Source organism: Pristiophorus japonicus, chromosome 1 (genome assembly GCF_044704955.1).
Source record: "Pristiophorus japonicus isolate sPriJap1 chromosome 1, sPriJap1.hap1, whole genome shotgun sequence".
NCBI lineage: Eukaryota > Metazoa > Chordata > Chondrichthyes > Pristiophoridae > Pristiophorus > Pristiophorus japonicus.
In genome coordinates, this window is record NC_091977.1 from 334,903,976 (window position 1) to 334,924,077 (window position 20,102).

Here is a 20,102-nt window from a genome sequence, read left to right on the forward strand (position 1 = left end):
TTGCGGAGGCAGCATTGGTGGTACTTCTCCAGTGTTTTGAGGTGCCTACTGTACATAGTCCATGTCTCTCAGGCATATAGGAGGGCGGGTATCACTGCTGCTCTGTAGACCATGAGCTTGGTGCCGGGTTTGAGGTTCTGGTCTTCAAACACTCTCTTCCTCAGGCGACCGAAGGCTGCCCTGGTACACTGCAGGCAATGTTGGACCTCGTCGTTGATGCCTGCCCTTGCTGCAATGCTCCATCTCACCCTCGGCAAGCTCCCCATTGGAGTGGAGCTAAATGACAGGACAAACGGGAATCTGTTCAACTTCCGTCGCCTCCAGGCCAGATCCAAGGTCGGCCCATCCTCCGTCATCGAACTACAGTACGCAGATGACACTTGCATCTGCGCACACTTGAAGGCTGAACTCCAAGCCATCGTCAACACCTTCACCGAGGCATACGAGAGCATGGGTCTTACATTAAACATCTGTAAGACAAAGGTCCTTGACCAACCTGCCCCCGCCACACAGCACTGCCCCCTCGGTTAGCAAAATCCACGACGAAGCCTTGGACAACGTGGACCATTTTCCATACCTCGGAAAGGATTTCTCTTAAACTAGGATCCAGCTATCCTCTATGGGCAGTGTCAATGTTGCTCTGGTTCAAGGAGGTATGGAAGTAATGTGGACGGGACATAGATTCAAGACATTTTCTCCACTTACTGCTGTACCAAACAACCTGTCCAAGATAAACAGCTTATATGTGGGTGAGATCCATTGGTTTTGAATATCACCAGAAAATCTCAGATTTGAACTCACGTTGAGGCACTGAAGACCATCTCAGAGGCCCTGAGATGAATGGCAAGGTTCAATGCCTCCCTTGGTGCCAATATCCAAGATGGATACAACTCAGCATTACCTGGAGCAGGTGTGGCACTATGGATATCCATAGAGAACCCCATGACAGAAGGGTGGAAAGGAAATATTTCTCTGCCTGAAATTGCTGAAAGTAGCTTGCAGAATCCTTTCTTAGTTGTACAGTTGAAAAATTACTTTTTCTATCACATCAGTTAAAACTGACATTTTAGACAGATTTTATGGACATTCATAAGCCTGTAATCTCAAGCACTTTCTGGTTTGACAAGTCATGCAAATAATTTACCCTCTTTTCTACAAGCTCAATTTAAGGCAGGTGCAATTCTGACCTAAATGGATTTCTAGGACAGCATGATTTGCCCTCACAAAGGGCTCGAAATTGGCCCACCCCTTTTTTCAGCGCACTCACCGGAGATGCGCCACTTTTCTGTGTTGAAAAATGCTCCGAAAAAATCGGTCCCCACTTTGGCCGCTGTCCGGCCTCTCCCGGGTCTTCGTGTAGCATGGCCAGTTGGGTCGGAGGCGGAGCCCGCATCCCGCGCTAAAAACAGTGCCGCGTTGGAGTGTGCGCGCATGCGCAGTAGCTCCTGTCCCCAGCCTCTCAGTGTGCATGCTGCAGCATGGGACCCGATCATCATCATCATCATCATACCGGCTGCTGGTGCGTCCCACCCCATCCCAGGCCGAGTGGCCTACCGCACAGACCGACCCGCTGCCTTCCCGGGCTGAAGGTGAAGGTAGGATTGGACTTACTTACTTCTATTTTTTATTTGGATATTTTGAAAAAATTGTGTAAATATATTTTGTCTCTTGTGAATAGTGGTGACCATTTGTCAAGCCTATTTACCTGGTGCTATTGCGAAAGAAGAACATAAGTGATGGAGGAACACTAAGAGAATATCTTATTTATTGAAGTAGAATTTATTTGGATAATATGGGCTCAATTTTGGCCCAGTATAATCATTGCAAACACATAGTTGTTTAAATTAGTTGTGAGATTAGGGCAATTTAATTCAACTATCTTTTACTTCTTTTATTTTTGTAGTTTAAGCTTCCATGAATGCTTCTGTTGTATAGTAAATTAAACTTTGTGAAGTTTGTCATATGATGTCCTTTATAGCTGTTTGATCCTATTCACATTTTTTCCTCAAGTCATTAAGTTCTGCTGGTCTCTGATGTACCTACCTGCACTGATTTCTTAACCCTCTGCAAGGGTTTTCACAAGCGGCCACAAGTGGCCATATACGCTGGCCTAAGTTAGTTTGGAGTAATTATTGGCTGGCCAAAGTGGCCTAAATGTCCAAAATGGGCATAGGTGGCTGGAGCACCCACTTTTGAAAAAAAAACAAAACTAAAAAAAATCCTAACTAACTCACTTACACTGGCACAAGTTGAATGTGCAAATTGGGGATTTTTAAGATACTTCAGAAAAATCAAGTTGCTCCAATATAAACGGAGCAACTCCTGGCCAATTTTGAGCCCAATGCTGCTATTTGCACAATTTGGGGTTGGTGCATCTTCTGCCAGCAGCCAGTTCCATTGGAATTTAGTATGTATTTTAGAACGAATGCATTTCTGTGTATCTGATATATGCCTCAAATTCTTGCTCCTTATGTCAGAACTCCATCATTTTTGCACCCAAAAAAAATCTCAAAATGTCAGGTCCAATGTCTCGAGGAAATTGGACTAGAGGACAACATTGGTGGAGAAAATTGGAAGGGAAAAGTAAAGAAAGAAGTTTGCATCTATATCACTTTTTCTTGTCTACTGACTGATTCCAGCCTTCCCTGGCAGTGGGAATAATAATATCTGTGATATTTGTGCCACCCATGCATCGCATATGAGCAGTTTCGAAGTGGAAGGCTAGGCAGATGTACACTGGAAATAGTACCAATGTTTAATAATGTTTAAAAAGAATAACATCTAGAAATTGCTGAATGCTGCAAGCATAATGTGATACTAACCTCTTTTGGAGGGCTATCTTTCTTGACACAATTTGGCAGGATGAAATTAGTCTTGGAAAATAGGCTAACATCAGATTTTGGTCTCAGCTGACGGTCTTTCCAATCTTTCAGTACAATGCCAGCTTGTCTTATGGGAAATCCTTGGTTAATACAATATCTTGGACCCCTGTAATTGTTTGAAACAAAAATAAAAATGAAAGTTCAATTTCCTAAAAATATATTTGTGGGGATTCTAGTAGTCATTTAGTTGTCAATTCATTTTGTTAAATATGTCTATTGCAAGTTTTGACTTTTTGTTTGAGTTGCAATACCATACCCACCATTATCATCATAGACAGTCCCTCGGATTCGAGGAAGACTTGCTTCCACTCTTAAAATGAGTTCTTAGATGGCTGAACCCGCTCTTTCCGCTGCCTGCGCTTGGTTTCTGCATGCTCTCGGCGATGAGACTCGAGGTGCTCAGCGCCCTCCCAGATGCACTTCCTCCACTTAGGGCGGTCTTTGGCCAGATACTTCCAGGTGTCAGTGGGGATGTTGCACTTTATCAGGGAGGCTTTGAGGGTGTCCTTGTAACGTTTCCGCTGCCCACCCTTGGCTCGTTTGCCGTGAAGGAGTTCTGAGTAGAGCGCTTGCTTTAGGAGTCTCGTGTCTGGCATGCGGACAATGTGGCTTGCCCAGCGGAGCTGATCAAGTGTGGCCAGTGCTTCAATGCTGGAAATGTTGGCCTGGTCGAGGACGCATATCCATACTGCAATAACTTCAACAGTAGGGAACACTCAAAAGACATTTTCCAAATGGAATCACCTCAGTCATTACAGATGATAATCATTGTATAATTTAGTTTAAATGTTTCATTTTGTTTTGCTTTAATGTATACACCTGACCGAATTGTAGGCATTCTAGTCCTGTAACAATCATGGGTAAACCATTTCAGAATCTGAGCACAAAGTTGCTTAATTCTAGTTTTTATTCACTACACACAATATATTATTTAGATATAAATAAATATACATTAAATGCATTAACCAGCATTTACCAGGCTTGTGCCTGTACTCACCAATACAGAAGCAGAGGCGTCACTATATCTGACTGAATCTGACACAAATTTTCCACAGTCCACTGTGAGATAAATGACAGACCCAGCCTTGCACGTGTTTCTGCATTCATGTGGTATTCACCACCACTGAACAAAAAACGATTCCGTATCTTGTTCAGGTAGCTTTAAAACAAAGAACAAAAATATAATTTATACATTACAAAAATATAATCTATTCATCAATACAAAGCATCTAAAAGAAATTGGAAAACGATTGAATAAATCAGAAAAATTATCAATCATTTCTCAGGAACTGTTGATTTACAAAGATTGGCACAAATTTAAACCCAGATAAACAATACTGTATTTTAGGTAGTCACTCCACCTTCATGCCAAAAGTACATCATGGCTAGACATAAAAAATAGAGAAAAGAAATTGTCCATCATCTTGCCTGGCCTAGCTGCTGTTGCATACCACATATCAGCAAAGTAACACAGCAGAGCGGCAATAAAAAGAGTTCGAGAGGCAGTAAAGCAAACGCAGGGAAAAATTTGAAAAAGTAACATCATAGTCAATACAGAATGAGTGGCGGATCCTGAGGAATTTAAATTAAGTGTTTAATTTACTGCCCACAATCTAATTTTAAGTATTAACCATTCTATCAACATTAAGGGCCCAAGTTTCGGGCCGCGCCTAGAACGGCGCAGCCCCGAACTGGACGCCCGTTTTTCGCGCCACAAAGTGCGCCTAAAAAAAACTTCCAGATTCTCCGGCTCCCTGCTGGTCCTCTTGAGCCGGGCGCGGTGCAGCACGAGCAGTTGGGGGCGGAGCTAGGTCCCTGCGCTGGAAACAGTGCCGGGACCTCTGCACATGCGCGCTACAGTGGGCGCGCATGTGCAGTAGTTCCATGCGCCCAAAACTGTGTGGGAGGGGCCCGAAGCATGCAGACCCTAGCCCTGGCCGAATGGCCTCACAGGGGCTGCGTGCATAAGGCTGCCTCCCACGCCCAGCTCCTGCTTCCTCCCGACCCGACCCGACCCCGACTCCCGCTTCCCCCCCCGTGCCCCCGGACCGGACCCGACCCCCCGGACTGGACCCGACCCGCGCTCCCCCCCACCCCCCCACCCGAACCGACCTCCCTCCCTCCCCCCGACCCTAACCGAACCGATTTCCCACCACCCCCCTGACCTGACCCGCGCTCCCGACCCCCAACCCCGGACCGGACCTGATCCAACCTGACCTTCCTCCCCCCGCCCCCGACACGAATCAACCCGCGCTCCCTCCCTCCCCCCCCACCCCGCCTAACCGAACCAACCCGACCGCCACCCCCCCCCCACCCCGGACCGGACCCGACCTGACCCGCGCTCCCGACCCCGGACCCCGGACCCGACCCGACCCAACGCCACCTACCTGTAAATCTGGTGCTGGGGACGGGCCCTGCCCGAAGTCTTGGGCCTGGCCCGTTCAGCTTCCCCCATCCCCCCTCCCCCCTTCTCCTTTCCCCCCTTCCCCCCTTCCCCTTCTCCTCTCCACCCCTTCTCCTCTCCACCCCTCTCCTCTCCCCCCTCCTCACCTCCCTTCTTCCCCCCCTCTCTCCCCCACTCCCCCCCTTCTCTCCCCCCTCCCCCTTCTCCCCCATCCCTCCCCCTCTGCCTCCCTCCCTCCCCTCCCCCTGCCCCCCCTCCATTCTAAGTTGGTTTGGAGTAAGTTTTCACTGCCGAAACTTTGAAAACAGGCGTAAGTCGTCGGACACGCCCCCTTTTGAAAAAGAAATTCTGTTCCAAAGTGAAACTGTTATAACTGACTAGAACTGGAACAAACTAAATGCCGAAAATTTGAATTTCTAAGATACTCCGTTCTACACCAGTTGCTCCAAAAAATCAGGAGCAACTGAGGCCGAAACTTGGGCCCTAAATAAGTAATTAAATAAGTAAATAAATAATCAGGATAATTATAGAAACATAGAATCATAGAAAGATACAGGACAGAAGGAGGTCATTCGGCTCATCATGCCAATGCCGGCTCTTTGATAGAGCTATCCAATTAGTCCCACTCCCCTGCTCTATCCCTATAGCCCTGCAAAATGTTCCACTTCAACTATTTATTCAATTACCTTTTGAAAGTTATTATTGAAGCTGCTTCCACCTGCCTTTCAGGCAGTGCATTCTAGGTCACAACCGCTTGCTGCATAAATTGTATTTCCTCATGTTACCTCTGGTTCTTTCACCAATTATCTTAAATTTGTGTACTCTGGTTACCAAACACTGTTTCTCCTTATTTATTCTATCAAAACCCTTCATGATTTTGAACACCTCTAATAAATTTCTGCTTAAACGTCTTTGTTCTAAGGAGAACAATCCCAGTTTTGCTAGTCTCTCCACGTAACTGAAGGCTTTTATCACTAGTACCATTCTCTTCTGCATCCTCTCTAAGAACATAGGAACATAAGAAATAGGAGCAGGAGTAGGCCATACGGCCCCTCGAGCCCGCTCCACCATTTAATATAATCATAGCTGATCCAATCATGGACTCAGGTCCACTTTCCTGCCCATTCCCCATAACCCCTTATTCCCTTATCGGTTAAGAAACTGTCTATCTCTGTCTTAAATTTATTCAATGTCCCAGCTTCCACAGCTCTTTGAGGCAGCAAATTCCACAGATCCACAACCTTCTGAGAAAAAAAATGTCTCCTCATCTCTGTTTTAAATGGGCAGCCCCTTATTCTAAGATCATGCCCTCTAGTTCTAGTCTCCCCATCAGTGGAAACATCCTCTCTGCATCCATCTTGTCAAGCCCCCTCATAATCGTATAAGTTTTGATAAGATCACCTCTCAATCTTCTGAATTCCAATGAGTAGAGGCCCAACCTACTCAACCTTTCCTCATAAGTCAACCCCCTCATCCCCGGAATCAAGCTAGTGAACCTTCTCTGAACTGCCCCCAAAGCAAGTATATCTTTTCGTAAATATGGAAACCAAAACTAAGGACTTGACATCCTTCCTAAAGTGTGGTGCCCAGAATTGGACACAAAACTTCAGCTGAGGCCGAACCAGTGTTTTTGTTACATATGTAATAAAGGTTGAAACTGAGTACTCTTTAACTAAGCAAGGTACAACCTTGGCTCTGCTTTATTTAGGCCCAAAACCTGACTCTCAAAATGGCTGGCCTTTTATACCTGAGCAGCACCATGTGCGTGCTGCTCAGTGGCCTCCAACAATGATGCCATCTGGTGGCTACGAACAGAATGTACATACATGACGATAGTCCCCTCTGAGATCTTATCACAGTCTTTCACAGGTTGAGATGGTCCGGTGCTTTGCACTCCCAGGTTGACTATCTCAGTTCGATTCTAGCCTTGGGTGAATGTACGGGGTCTGTTGTGGCTGATGGCTGGATGACTGACCTGTTGGGGGTGGCAGTGGCCATGTCAGGAATTGCAAGTCCATTTTTATTGAACAGGTCCATGTTAGAAATTCCGGGTTCACTGATGACCCTTGAGTCCTCTGAAGATTGCTGGTGGGTTGGTTGGTCGTCGACGGTTTCTTCGTCCGACTGCTCTGGCTCGTCTGTGTGTCTCAGCATTGTCTGATCCCTATGTTTCCTGCAAGTTTGCCCATTCTTGAGCTTAATAACGAATACTCTGTTGCCCTCCTTGGCCATGACCGTACCAGCGATCCATTTGGGACTCTGTCTATAGTTCAACACATATACAGGATCATTAACAGAAATCTCGCGTGACACAGTTGCACGATCATGGTACCCTTGTTGACTTTGTTTTCTGTATTCAACATGATTATTTAAATCCGGGTGTATCTGAGATAGCTTGGTCTTAAGACCTCTTTTCATCATGAGTTCAGCAGGCGAGACCCCTGTGAGTGTATAGTGTCTTGTCCTGTAACTCAGCAGTATGCAGGACAAGCAGATCTGCAATGACCCTTGGGTTACTCTCCTCATGCTTTGCTTGATAATTTGTACTGCATGTTCAGCTTGCCCATTGGATGCAGGCTTGAACGGTGCTGACCTTACATGTTTTATGCCATTAAGTTTCACAAACTCCTGAAACTCCCAACTGGTGAAGCACGACCTATTGTCGCTCACCACTATGTCAGGCAGACCATGTGTTGCGAACGTGACATTGAGATTCTCTATGGTTGCCGTGGGCATGCTGGATGACATGATTATGCATTCTATCCACTTCGAATAAGCATCCATCAACACTAAAAATATCTTACCCAGGAAGGGACCTGCAAAATCTACATGGATCCTGGAGCAAGGTTTGGATGGCCATGACCACAGACTAAGCGGCGATTCTGCTGGTGCTTTGCTGAGCTGCATGCAGGTGTTGCACTGATGCACACATGCTTCCAGCTCAGAATCAATTCCTGGCCACTAGACGTGGGACCCGGCAATAGCCTTCATCATCACTATACCAGGATGTGTGCTGTGTAACTCACGTACGCATTTCTCTCTCCCTTTCTTGGGCATTACAACATAATTGCCCCACAATATACAATCTGCTTGAATCGACAGTTCGTCCTTTCGACAAATGTACGGTTTGGGGTCTCCTCGCACATTTGCTTGGGTATGGCAGACCAATCCTCTTTGAGGACGCAACCCTTTACTACCAATAAAATTGGGTCCTGGCTGGTCCAGGTCTTAACTTGTTGAGCCGTGACAGGGGTTCCTTCACACTCAAAAGCATCCATGATTTACATTAGATCTGCCGGTTGTGGCGTTTCCACCTCCGGTGTGGGCAACGGCAACCGGCTCAAAGCATCGGCACAATTCTCTGTGCCAGGTCTGTGGTGAATGACATAATCATAGGTAGATAATGTCAGTGCCCATCTTTGGATGCAGGATGAAGCGTTGGTATTGATACCTTTGCTCTCGGAAAACAATGAAATGAGCGGCTTGTGATCAGTCTCTAATTCGAACCTCAGACTGAACAGGTATTGATGCATCTTTTTAACGTCGTACACATATGCTAAAGCTTCTTTTTCTACCATGCTGTAGGCTCTTTATGCTTTAGAAAAACTTTTGATGCATACGCGACAGGTTGAAGTTTCCCTGACTCATTGGCTTGTTGGAGTACGCAACCAATTTCATATGACGATGCGTCACAGGTCAAAACTAAATGTTTACATGGGTCATAATGCTCCAGCAGTTTTCGCTTCTCGGCCTTTTGGCTAAGATCATGCGTAACTGACCTGACAGGGGAGTAACCACCATAACCCCAAGGTGGTTCTCCCTGGATCAGGAAGGTATATGCTTGCTTTTTTGGAAATAGGAGGTGGGTGGGGTGGCTTGACCCATCCACCTCCACGGAGGTGTGTGGGGGACCTGACCCATCCACCTCCATGGCACGAACCTGGTATTGCAGTACTTCCAGGAACGGTACAGTGGCTCTAGGCCTTTTGGCTAAGAGCTTTGGCGCAGAGTGATCCTTGAATGGGCCCAAGGTGACCTCTGGCGTTTGTGATTTGACAAAGAATTGGAACGATTGGCTACGAATTTCCAAAAAAAAAAAAAAAAATTTGTTCAAGCAAAGCAGATTGGTGGCTTTCTCGAAAGCTCTGTCTTGCAATGCGCCCCATACCCACTTGTTGCATTTTCTCAATAGCATGTACAGTAGTTCTAGTAAGGTGCTCAATTTAGGTAGGAAGTTACCAAAGTAGTTGAGTAGACCCAGGAATGAACGCAGCTCCGTCACATTCTGCAGCATGGGTGCATTATTGATGGCTTTGGTTTTCACGTCAGTAGGTCTGATGCCATCAGCAGCGATTTTCCTCCCAAGGAATTGGACCTCCGGTGCCATGAAGACACACTTCGAGCATTTTAGTCTGTGTCCCACTCTATCCAAACGCAGTAGAACCTCTTCCAGGTTGTTCAAATGTTCCTTGGAGTCACGACCGGTGATCAGGATGTCATCTTGGAACACAACGGTTCTGGGAACGGACTTCAGTAGACTTTTCATATTCCTCTGGAATATTGCTGCAGCCGAGCGAATTCCGTAAGGGCATCTGTGGTAAATAAACAGTCCTTTGTGCGTGTTAATTCACGTAAGTCTCTTCGATGTCTCGACCAACTCCTGTGTCATATAGGCCAACTTCAAGTCCAGTTTTGTGAACGGCTAGCGTCGCAAACAAATCATCAGCCTTTGGTAACGGGTACTGAACTTGTTTCGAAACCCTGTTGATCGTAGCCTTGTAATCTCCACAGATTCTGTCTGTGCCGTCACTTTTCAGCACAGGAACAATGGGGCTGGCCCATTCATTAAATTCGACCGGCGATATGATCCCTTCACGCTGGAGTCGGTCCAGTTCGATTTCGACCTTCTCCCTCATCAAATACGACACTGCCCGAGCTTTATGATAGACGGGTCTTGCATCTGAGTCCATGTTGATCTGCATTATGGCTCCCGTGAAGTTGCCGATACCCGGTTCGAACAGCGAGGGGAACTTGCTCAATACTTGGGCACATGTATTTTCCTCCGATGACAATGCCTTTATGTCGTTCCAGTCACATCTGATTTTCTCCAACCAGCTCCTGCCGAGCAGCGTTGGGCCCATTGCCTGGAACAATCCACAGCGGTAACTCCTGAACCGTACCATTATACGACACATTAATTTGTGCACTGTCAATCACCGTTATCTGTTCTTTGGTGTACATGCGCAGCTTGGCATTAACAGGGCTCAGCCTGGGCCTCACAGTCTTAGTATCCCACAGCTTATAAAATGCCTTCTCGTTCATGATCGATTGACTCGCCCCCGTGTCCAGTTCCATCGATACCGGTATCCCATTAAACTTCACATTAATCAAAATTGGTTTACTCTTGGTTATGAAGGAGTACAGTCCATACATTTCCTCTCCTGGCATCTCGGATTGCGTATCCGGATCTGCACTAGTCTGCCTCTCATCCGCCACGTGGTGTGTCGCAGCTCACTTGCTCATCTGCGGACACTTGCGCTGGAGGTGCCCCACTCTCAGACAGCCTTTGCAACTATATTGCTTAAATCAGCACTGCTGGTGCCGATGATTTCCCCCACAACGCCAACACGGAGAAGTCGGATACATTCCCGCTGGCGGATTTTTGGGCAGACACAGGTTTCGCGAACGCAGCCAGATAGGCCCTGCCATGTTCTGCTCTGCCGAACGGCGAATCAATCGTATTTACAGTACTTGCCGAGGTTTGGTTCTTCACCGCTATTTGCTTTCGACTCCTGTATGTCATCATACATGATTGAGCAATCTGGATGGCCCTTTTTAAATCCAACTCCTCCACCGCCAGAAGTTTGCGCAGGATCACCTCGTGGTTGATACCGATAACAAAGAAGTCCCGCAGCATGACTGCCAACATTGTCCCAAACTTGCACCATCCCGTTAGACGTCTCAGGTCGGCAACGAATTCCGCCGCGCTCTGGCCCTCCGATCGAACGTGTGTACGAAACCTGTATCTCGAGATGATGCTGTCATCTGGCTTGAAGTGCTCCCGTACCAATGTACACAACTCCTCGTACGTTTTCTCTGTTGGATCACTAGGCATGAGTAGATTCTTTATCAGGCCATAGATCTTTGAACCGCACACAGTGAGGAACACGGCCCGGCGCCGATCTGCATCGTCGACCACCTTCATTTTGTTGGCCACGAAGTACTGGTTCAAATGGCTCACCAAGTCTTCCCAATCTTCTCCTCTACAAATCACTCTAAAAATCCAATCATGCTCATTTTGCAAACAAAGGTTCTTGTATTCTTGTCGCCAAATGTTACGTATGCAATAAAGGTACAAACTGAGTACTGTTTAACTATGCAAGGTATAGCCTTGGCTCTGCTTTATTTAGGCCCAAAACCTGACTCTCAAAATGGCTGGCCTTTTATACCTGAGCAACACCATGTGCGTGCTGCTCAGTGGCCTCCAACAATTACGCCATCTGGTGGCTACAAACAGCATGTACATACATGACAGTTTTTGAAAGGTTTAACACAACTTCCTGGCTTTTGTACTCTCTGCCTCAGTTTATAAAGCCAAGAATCCCATATGCCTTTTTAATAGCTTTTTTAACTTGTCCTGCCACATTCAAAGACTTGTGTACATACACTCCCAGGTCGCTCTGTTCCTGCACCACTCTTTAAGATTATATTATTTGGTTTATACTGCCTCTCCTATTTCTTCTTACCAAAATAAATCATTTCACACTTCTCTGCATTAAATTTCATCTGTCAGGTGTCTGCCCATTACACCAGCCTGTCTATGTCCTCTTGAAGTCTGTTACTATCTTCCTCACTGTTTATTAAATTTCCGACGTTCGTGCCATCTGCAAACTTTAAATTATGCCCTCTATACTGTGTTCCTAACACAGATGAGACTGCATTCAGGGAGGTTAAAGTAACAGTGACCTCAGTCTTTATTAAGACACTCCAGAGTGAGGAACAGGCCTTAGGGGCCGGCTTATATAGAGTGCTCCCAAGGGATGCTGGGACTTCAGGGGATGCACTCCCTGGTGGTGGAACATGGGAGTGCATGCTTTACAGATACACATCACTGCCCCGCAAAGTAAAAGTGAAAATTATTTACAAGGTGAGGCGGTCGGGAGCTTTTCTTTCCCTGGTAGACCACCTCGGTACAAATGTGTTCTGGTGTGTTGGCTGTGCCCTCACTGGGCTGGCGTGTTGTTGGCCCTGCAGGGCTGCTGGGTGAGCCTGGCCTTGCTGGGCTGTTGGGCGTGATGGGTTTGATTTCCTGGTCCAGGGTGGTGTCGTTGATCCTTTGGGTGTGTGTTGTGGGCTCGAAAAAGGTGGTGTCTGCTGTGGGATGTTCAGGGAAGTCTGTGAACAGCTGCCTCGTTTGGTTCAGGTGCTTTCTGCAAATTTGTCCATTGTCTAGTTTGACTACAAACACCCTTCTCCCTTTTTTAGCTATCACTGTGTCCGCAATCCACTTGGGACCACGTCCATAGTTTAGAACATACACAGGGTCATTCAGATCAATTTCCCGTGACAAAGTGGCGCAACCATCGTTTACATTTTGTTGCTGCCGCCTGCTCTCTACCTGATCATGTAGGTTGGGATGAACTAGCGAGAATCTGGTTTTATTGTCCTTTTTATGAGTAGCTCAGCCGGGGGCACCCCTGTGAGCGAGTGGGGTCTCGTGCGGTAGCTGAGCAGAACTCGGGACAGGGGCGTTTGGAGTGAGCCTTCTGTGGCTCGTTTAAGGCTCTGTTTTATTGTTTGTACTGCCCATTGGAGGCTGGTTTAAACGGGGCCGAGGTGACATGTTTGATCCCATTGCGGGTCATGAATTCTTTAAATTCGGCATTGGTGAAACATGGCCCGTTGTCACTGACCAGTATGTCAGGTAGGCCGTGGGTGGCAAACATGGCCCTCAGGCTTTCAATGGTGGCGGTGGCGGTGCTTTCCGACATTATTTCACATTCAATCCATTTTGAAAAAGCATCCACCACCACCAGGAACATTTTATTGAGAAATGGGCCCGCATAGTCGACATGGATCCTCGACCATTGTCTGGAGGGCCAGGACCACAAACTTAGTGGTGCCTCTCTGGGCACGTAGCTCAACTGAGCACACACACTGCATTGCCGTACACAGAACTCTAAGTCAGAGTCGATACCGGGCCACCACATGTGGGATCTGGCTATCGCTTTCATCATTACCATACCCGGGTGTGTGCTGTGGAGATCTGAGATGAACGTCTCCCTGCCCTTTTTGGGTAGCACTACGCAGTTACCCCACAACAGGCAGTCTGCCTGAATGGACAGCTCATCCTTTCATCGCTGGAACGGCTTGATTAGCTCTTGCATTTCACCGGGGATGCTGGCACAGCTCCCATGCAGGACACAGTTTTTTACTAGGGACAGCAGAGGATCTTGGCTGGTCCAAGTCCTAATCTGGCTGGCCATGATGGGTGATTTATCATTTTCAAACGCTTCCATGACCATCAACAAGTCTGCGGGCTGCGCCACCATCAACAAGTTTGCAGGCTGCGCCATTTCCACCCCTGTGGTGGGCAATGGTAGCCGACTGAGAGCATCCCGCCAGTTCTCGGTGCCTGGCCTGTGGCGGATGGTATAGTTATACCCTGATAGTGCGAATGCCCACCTTTGTATGCAGGCTGAGGCATTGGTATTTATCCCCTTGTTTTCAGCGAACAGCGATATGAGGGGCTTGTGATCGGTTTCCAGCTCAAATTTTAGGCCAAACAAGTACTGATGCATTTTCTTTACCCCGAATACACACGCTAATGCCTCTTTCTCAATCATGCTGTAGGCCCTCTCGGCCTTAGACAAGCTCCTGGAGGCATAGGCGACAGGTTGCAACTTCCCCGCAACGCTAGCTTGTTGTAATACACACCCGATTCCATACAACGACACATCACATGCTAGCACAAGTCTTTTATACGGGTTATACAATACAAGCAGCTTGTTGGAGCATTCCTGATAGCCTCTGTCTTGGTGTCTGTTGGCTGAATTTCATCCTCCGCAATCTTTCTCCCCAAAAACTCCACTTCTGTTGTCATGAAGACGCATTTCGACCTCTTCAGCCGCAGCCCTACGCGATCCAGTCGCTGGAGGACCTCCTCCAGGTTTTGTAGGTGCTCGACGGTGTCCCGACCCATGACCAATATGTGTCCTGAAAAACCACTATGCGTGGTACTGACTTGAGTGGGCTCTCCATGTTTCTCTGGAAGATCGCTGCAGCCGACCGAATTCCAAACGGGCATCTGTTGAAGATGAACAGTCTCTTGTGCGTGCTGATGCAGGTGAGGCCCTTCGAAGACTCCTCCAACTCCTGCATCATGTCGGCCGAAGTCAGGTCAAGCTTGGTGAATGTCTTGCCTCCTGCCAGCGTCGCAAATAGATCGTCTTCCTTAAGTAGCGGGTATTGGTCCTGGAGCGAGAAACAATTAATAGTTACTTTATAATCGCCGCAAATCCTGACCTTGCCATCACTTTTGAGTACTGGAACAATCAGGCTGGCCCACTCACTGAATTCCACTGGTGAGATGATGCCCTCGCGTTGCAGTCTGTCCAGCTCGATTTCCACTCGCTCCCTCATCATGTGAGGTGCCGCTCGCGCCTTGTGGTGAATGGGTCGTGCCTCTGGGACCAAGTGGATCCGCACCTTCACCCCGCAAAAGTTTCCAATGCCTGGCTCAAAAAGGGAAGGAAATTTGTTAAGAACCTGGGTACATGAGGCCTCATCGACATGCGATAGTGCTCAGATGTCATCCCAGTTCCAGCGGATTTTGCCCAGCCAGCTCCTTCCAAGCAGTGTGGGGCCATCGCCCGGGACAATCCAGACTGGCAGTTCATGCACCGTGCCCTTGTAGGTGACCTTGACCATGGCGCTGCCCAGGACAGTGATAAGCTCTTTGGTGTACGTTCTCAGTTTCGTGTGGATGGGGCTCACGGCTGGTCTGAGTGCCTTGTTGCACCACAGTCTCTCAAACATCTTTTTACTCATGATGGACTGGCTAGCGCTAGTATCCAGTTCCATGGCTACGGGTAAGCCATTCAATTTTACATTGAGCGTTATAGATGGACATTTTGTCGAAAATGTGTGCACCCCGTGTACTTCAGCACCTGCCTCCTCTCTCTGAGGCTCAAAATTGCTTTGATCCACCATGGACCGATCTTCCTCTGCCATGTGGTGGTGCGCAGGGTTTTGTAGAGCTTGCAGCTCATCTGCAAGCTCGTTGGAGGTGCCCCATTGTTCCACAGCTCTTGCAAACATATCCTTTGAAGCGGCATGAATAGGCTGAATGGAAGCCTGCACAATGCCAACAAGGTGTGAATTGCCTTGCATTCATTCTTTGTTGCAGACTCTGAGTCATCTGGGTCACCTGAGGCCTGCTGGAAGTTGCAGACTCATGGTTTCTGCCCTGCACATTTCTGCTTGCAAACATAGTTCTAGTTAATTAATGAACATTGCTAGCACTTGTGTGCTGAGAGATTTGTTTGGTGTTATCACTGGTGGACATAAATGCCTGTGCTATCGCAATGGCCTTACTGAGGGTCCGTGTCTCTACAGTCAAAAGTTTTCGTAGGATGGTCTCATGGCCAATGCCCAGTACAAAAAAGTCTCTGAGCATTTGCTCCAGGTAGCCATCAAACTCACATTGTCCTGCAAGTCGCCTTAGCTCGGCGACGTAGCTCGCCACTTCTGACCTTCAGATCGCTGGCACATGTAGAATCGATACCTCGCAATCAGCACGCTCTCCCTCGGGTTAAGATGCTCCCGAACCAGTGTACACAGCTCCTCATACAACTTATCTGTGGGTTTCACCGGAGCCAGAAGATTCTTCATGAGGCTGTAGGTCGGTGCCCCGCAGACCATGAGGAGGACCGCTTTCCTTTTTGCAGCGCTTCCTTCTCTGTCCAGCTCGTTGGCTACAAAGTACTGGTCGAGCCGGTCGACACAGGCTTCCCAGTCCTCACCCTCCGAGAACTTCTCCAGGATGCCCACAGTTTGCTGCATCTTTGCGTTGGATTCGTATACTCGTCGCCAGTTATTGTGTTCCTAACACAGATGAGACTGCACACAGGGAGGTTAAAGTAACAGTGACCTCAGTCTTTATTAAGACACTCCAGAGTGAGGAACAGGCCTTAGGGGCTGGCTTATATACAGTGCTCCCAAGGGATGCTGGGATCCCTTGGGACTTCAGGGGATGCACTCCCTGGTGCTTTACAGATACACAACACTCTATACCTAAGTCCAGGTCATTAATATATATAAAAAAGAGCAGTGGTCCTAATACCACCCCCTGGGAACACCACTGCACATTTCTCTCCAATCTGAAAAATAACCATTTCACCACTTCTCTGCTTTTTGTCCCTTACCAACTTCCTATCCTCATAACCACTTCCCCTTTAATACCATGGGCTTCAATTTTGCTAACAAGTCTATAATGTGGTACTTTATCAAACACCTCTTGAAGGTCCAAATACACAACATTAAGCGCATTACTCTCATCAACCCTCTACGTTACTTTATCAAAGAACTCAATCAAGTTAGTCCAAAACCATTAGCTTTAAACAAATCCATGCTGACTGTCATTTATTAAACCGTGTTTTTCCAAGTTCCAATTTTGTCTCGGATTATTAGATCTAAAAGTTTCCCCATCACCGATGTTAGGCTGACTGGCCTGTAGTTGCTGGGTTTATCCCTCTCCTCCTTTTTGAACAATGGTGGAACATTTGCAATCCTCTAGTTCTCTGGCACCACTCCCATATCTAAGGTGGATTGGAAGATTGTGGCCATAGCCACTGCAATTTCCACCATTACTTTCCTTAGCAACCTAGGATGCATGTCATTCAAACTGGGTATCTTTCTACTTGTGGCGACCTGGAACACTTCCCTCCTTCGGTGACCTCGATCAGGCCTCCTCCCCTTCGGCGACTGTGGTTGACCTCTCCTCCTTCTTCAACGGTGGCTGGGCCTCTCCTCCTCAATGGTGATCGGGCCTCTTCTCCTCCAGCACGTGGTGAGCACAATGGCTGTGACCACCCTGACCTCCCACTCTGAACTCCAGTGGACCACTGACCCTCCCAATCCCTGCCCCCAACCAAGCCTCGGACTACCTACCATCTCAACGAAGGGCGCTACTCAGTGCCGAGCTTGTGGCCAACATCTCGCGTAGGCAACTAGGCCCATACAGTAGTGCCTGGTCTCCAGTCGTCTTGGACCCCCTTGCCACTGGACCAGGACCTTGCTCAGCTAAGCCCGTGTGGTAGCCGGTGTGCAACGGCCACACCACATTCAAAGAACTCATGCACAGGCACCTTCTATTCCTTTAACATGAAGTTTGGGACCTGGAACATCAGGACCCTCATGGACAACTCCAACAGCAACAAGCCGGAACGCCGCACCGCCATAGTTGCCCGGGAACTTAGACGCTTTGATGTCGACATCGCCGCCCTAAGCAAGATCCGGCGGGCAGGGGAAGGCCAGCTCAAGGGACAAGGTGGAGGTTGCACCTTCTTTTGGAAAGGGAAACCAGAGGACGAACCCTGCCTCCACAGAGTCTGTTTCGCCATCAAAAACGAGCTGGTCGACCGCCTCAAAGACATCCCCTGTGGGGTTAACGAACGTCTCATGATTCTCTGACTCACCCATCCCGTAATCAATGCGCCATAGTCATCAGTGCGTATGACCCAACACTCGATTCGACAGATGAGACCAAAAAGTGTTTTTACTCCAGCCACGAAAAATCCTTGTCCTGCGTTCCTGCGGACGACAAACTGAACCTCCTCGGTGACATCAACACCAGGGTCAGCAAAGACACAGCCGTCTGGGGAGGCATGATCGGCAGAGAGGGTGTAGGGAAAACCAACTCCAGTGCTACCCTGCTCCTGACAAAATGTCTAGAACATGACCTTGTCATCACCAACATCTTGTTCACAAGTACAAGTACAAGGCATCATGGCAACACCCTCGCTCCAAGCACTGGCACCTGCTCAACTACGTCATCATCCGAGCCAGGGGTTACAAGGATGTGCGCAGCACCCGTGCCATGACAGGAGCTGATGACTACTGGATGGACCACCGCCTAATCCGATCCATCATTGACATTAACATAGCCCCAAAGTGGAGGGGGCAGCAAAAGCAGAGCCGCAAAAAAGTCAATGCCGGGGCACTCAAAGACTCAGCTAAGAGAGCCCTATATAGTCAGCGCCTCACAGCTAACCTGGCATGCTTTGATGACCCCGAGGCGCAGAATTCCCACAGCGCTTGGTCTGCCCTCCAGGCCTCCATAACCAGTGCTTGCAAAGAGACACTCGGTCACTCAACCAGGAAACACCAGGACTGGTTTGATGAGAATGACCAGGAGATCCAAGAGCTAATAGATCGCAAGTGCAGGGCATTTCTGAGCCTAAAACAACAACCCAACCGGGAGCAGCAAGGCAGCATTACAGACGGCTTAAGGCCGAGGTCAAACAAAAAACTCAGGATCTAAAGAACAGATGGTGGATGGAGAAAGCGCAGGAGATACAGCAGCTGGCCGACAGCCATGATGTGTGAGGATTCTTCATTGCAGTCAAGGCCACTTATGGCCCAAACACCCAAGGTTCCACCCCACTGCTGGCCAAGAACGGGGAAACACTCATCAAGGACACCAAGGCTGTCAGGGAGCACTTTGAAGATCTCCTCAACCGAGACTCTGCCTTTGACTCTAGTGTTCTCGACTCCATCCCGCAGCATGCTACCCGCCGCCACCTCAGTAAACCCCAGTCCTACACAAGGTAGAAAAAGCCATAAGACAGCTTAAGAACAACAAGGCCACGGGAGCGGATGGAATCCCTGCTGAGGCATTAAAGTATGGCGGAGAGGCGTTGTTGGCATGAATACATGACCTCATCTCTCGCATCTGGAAGGAGGAGAGCATGCCGGGAGATCTCAGAAATGCCGTGATCGTGACCATCTTTAAAAAAAGGGGACAAGTCCGACTGCAGCAACTACAGAGGAATCTCCCTGTTATCAGCCACTGGGAAAGTCGTTGCTAGAGTCCTCCTCAACCGTCTTCTCCATGTGGCTGAGGAGCTCCTCCCGGAGTCACAGTGCAGATCTCATCACCTACAGGGCACAACGGACATGATTTTTACAGCGTGACAACTTCAAGAAAAATGCAGGGAACAGCGCCAGCCCTTATACATGGCCTTCTTCGACCTTACAAGGGCTTTTCACACTGTCAACCGCAAGGGTCTATGGAGCGTCCTCCTCCGTTTCGGGTGCCCCCAAAAGTTCGTCACCATCCTCCACCCGCTCCACGACGACATGCAGGCTGTGATCCTTACCAATGGATGCATTACAGACCCAATCCACGTCTTGACCGAGGTCAAACAGGGCTGCGTCATCGCCCCAACCCACTTCTCAATCTTCCTCGCTGCCATGCTCCACCTCATACTCAACAAGCTCCCCGCTGGAGTGGAACTAACCTACAGAACCAGTGGGAACCTATTCAACCTTCGTTGGCTCCAGGCCAGGTCCAAGACTACACCAACCTCTGTCGTCGAGCTACAGTACACGGACGATGCCTGCGTCTGCGCACATACAGAGGCTGAACTCCAAGTCATAGTCAACGTATCCACTGAGGCATACGAAAGCATGGGCCTTAGATTAAACATCCGTAAGACAAAGGTCCTCCGCCAGCCTGTCCTCGCCGTACAGCACTGCCGCCCAGTCATCAAGATCCACAGCGTGGCCCTGGACAACTTGGACCATTTCCCATA

The 20,102-nt window shown here is 48.4% G+C and overlaps 1 protein-coding gene and 1 pseudogene across 1 annotated transcript in view; one reads left to right on the plus strand and one right to left on the minus strand.

Moving 5' to 3' along the window:
• The window catches only part of LOC139264685 (regulator of G-protein signaling 22-like), a 425,112-nt gene that overhangs the window by 238,690 nt on the left and 166,320 nt on the right, over positions 1 to 20,102 (minus strand). Inside the window, exons 11-13 of the mRNA XM_070881635.1 lie at positions 3,880 to 4,041; positions 2,823 to 2,988; positions 1,268 to 1,399 (exon numbers count right to left, since the gene is read on the minus strand). Of these exons, the coding sequence (XP_070737736.1) occupies positions 1,268 to 1,399; positions 2,823 to 2,988; positions 3,880 to 4,041 (460 nt within the window). The remainder of the gene's footprint in view (positions 1 to 1,267; positions 1,400 to 2,822; positions 2,989 to 3,879; positions 4,042 to 20,102) is intronic.
• On the plus strand, positions 9,025 to 9,263 carry LOC139279684 (U2 spliceosomal RNA; annotated as a pseudogene).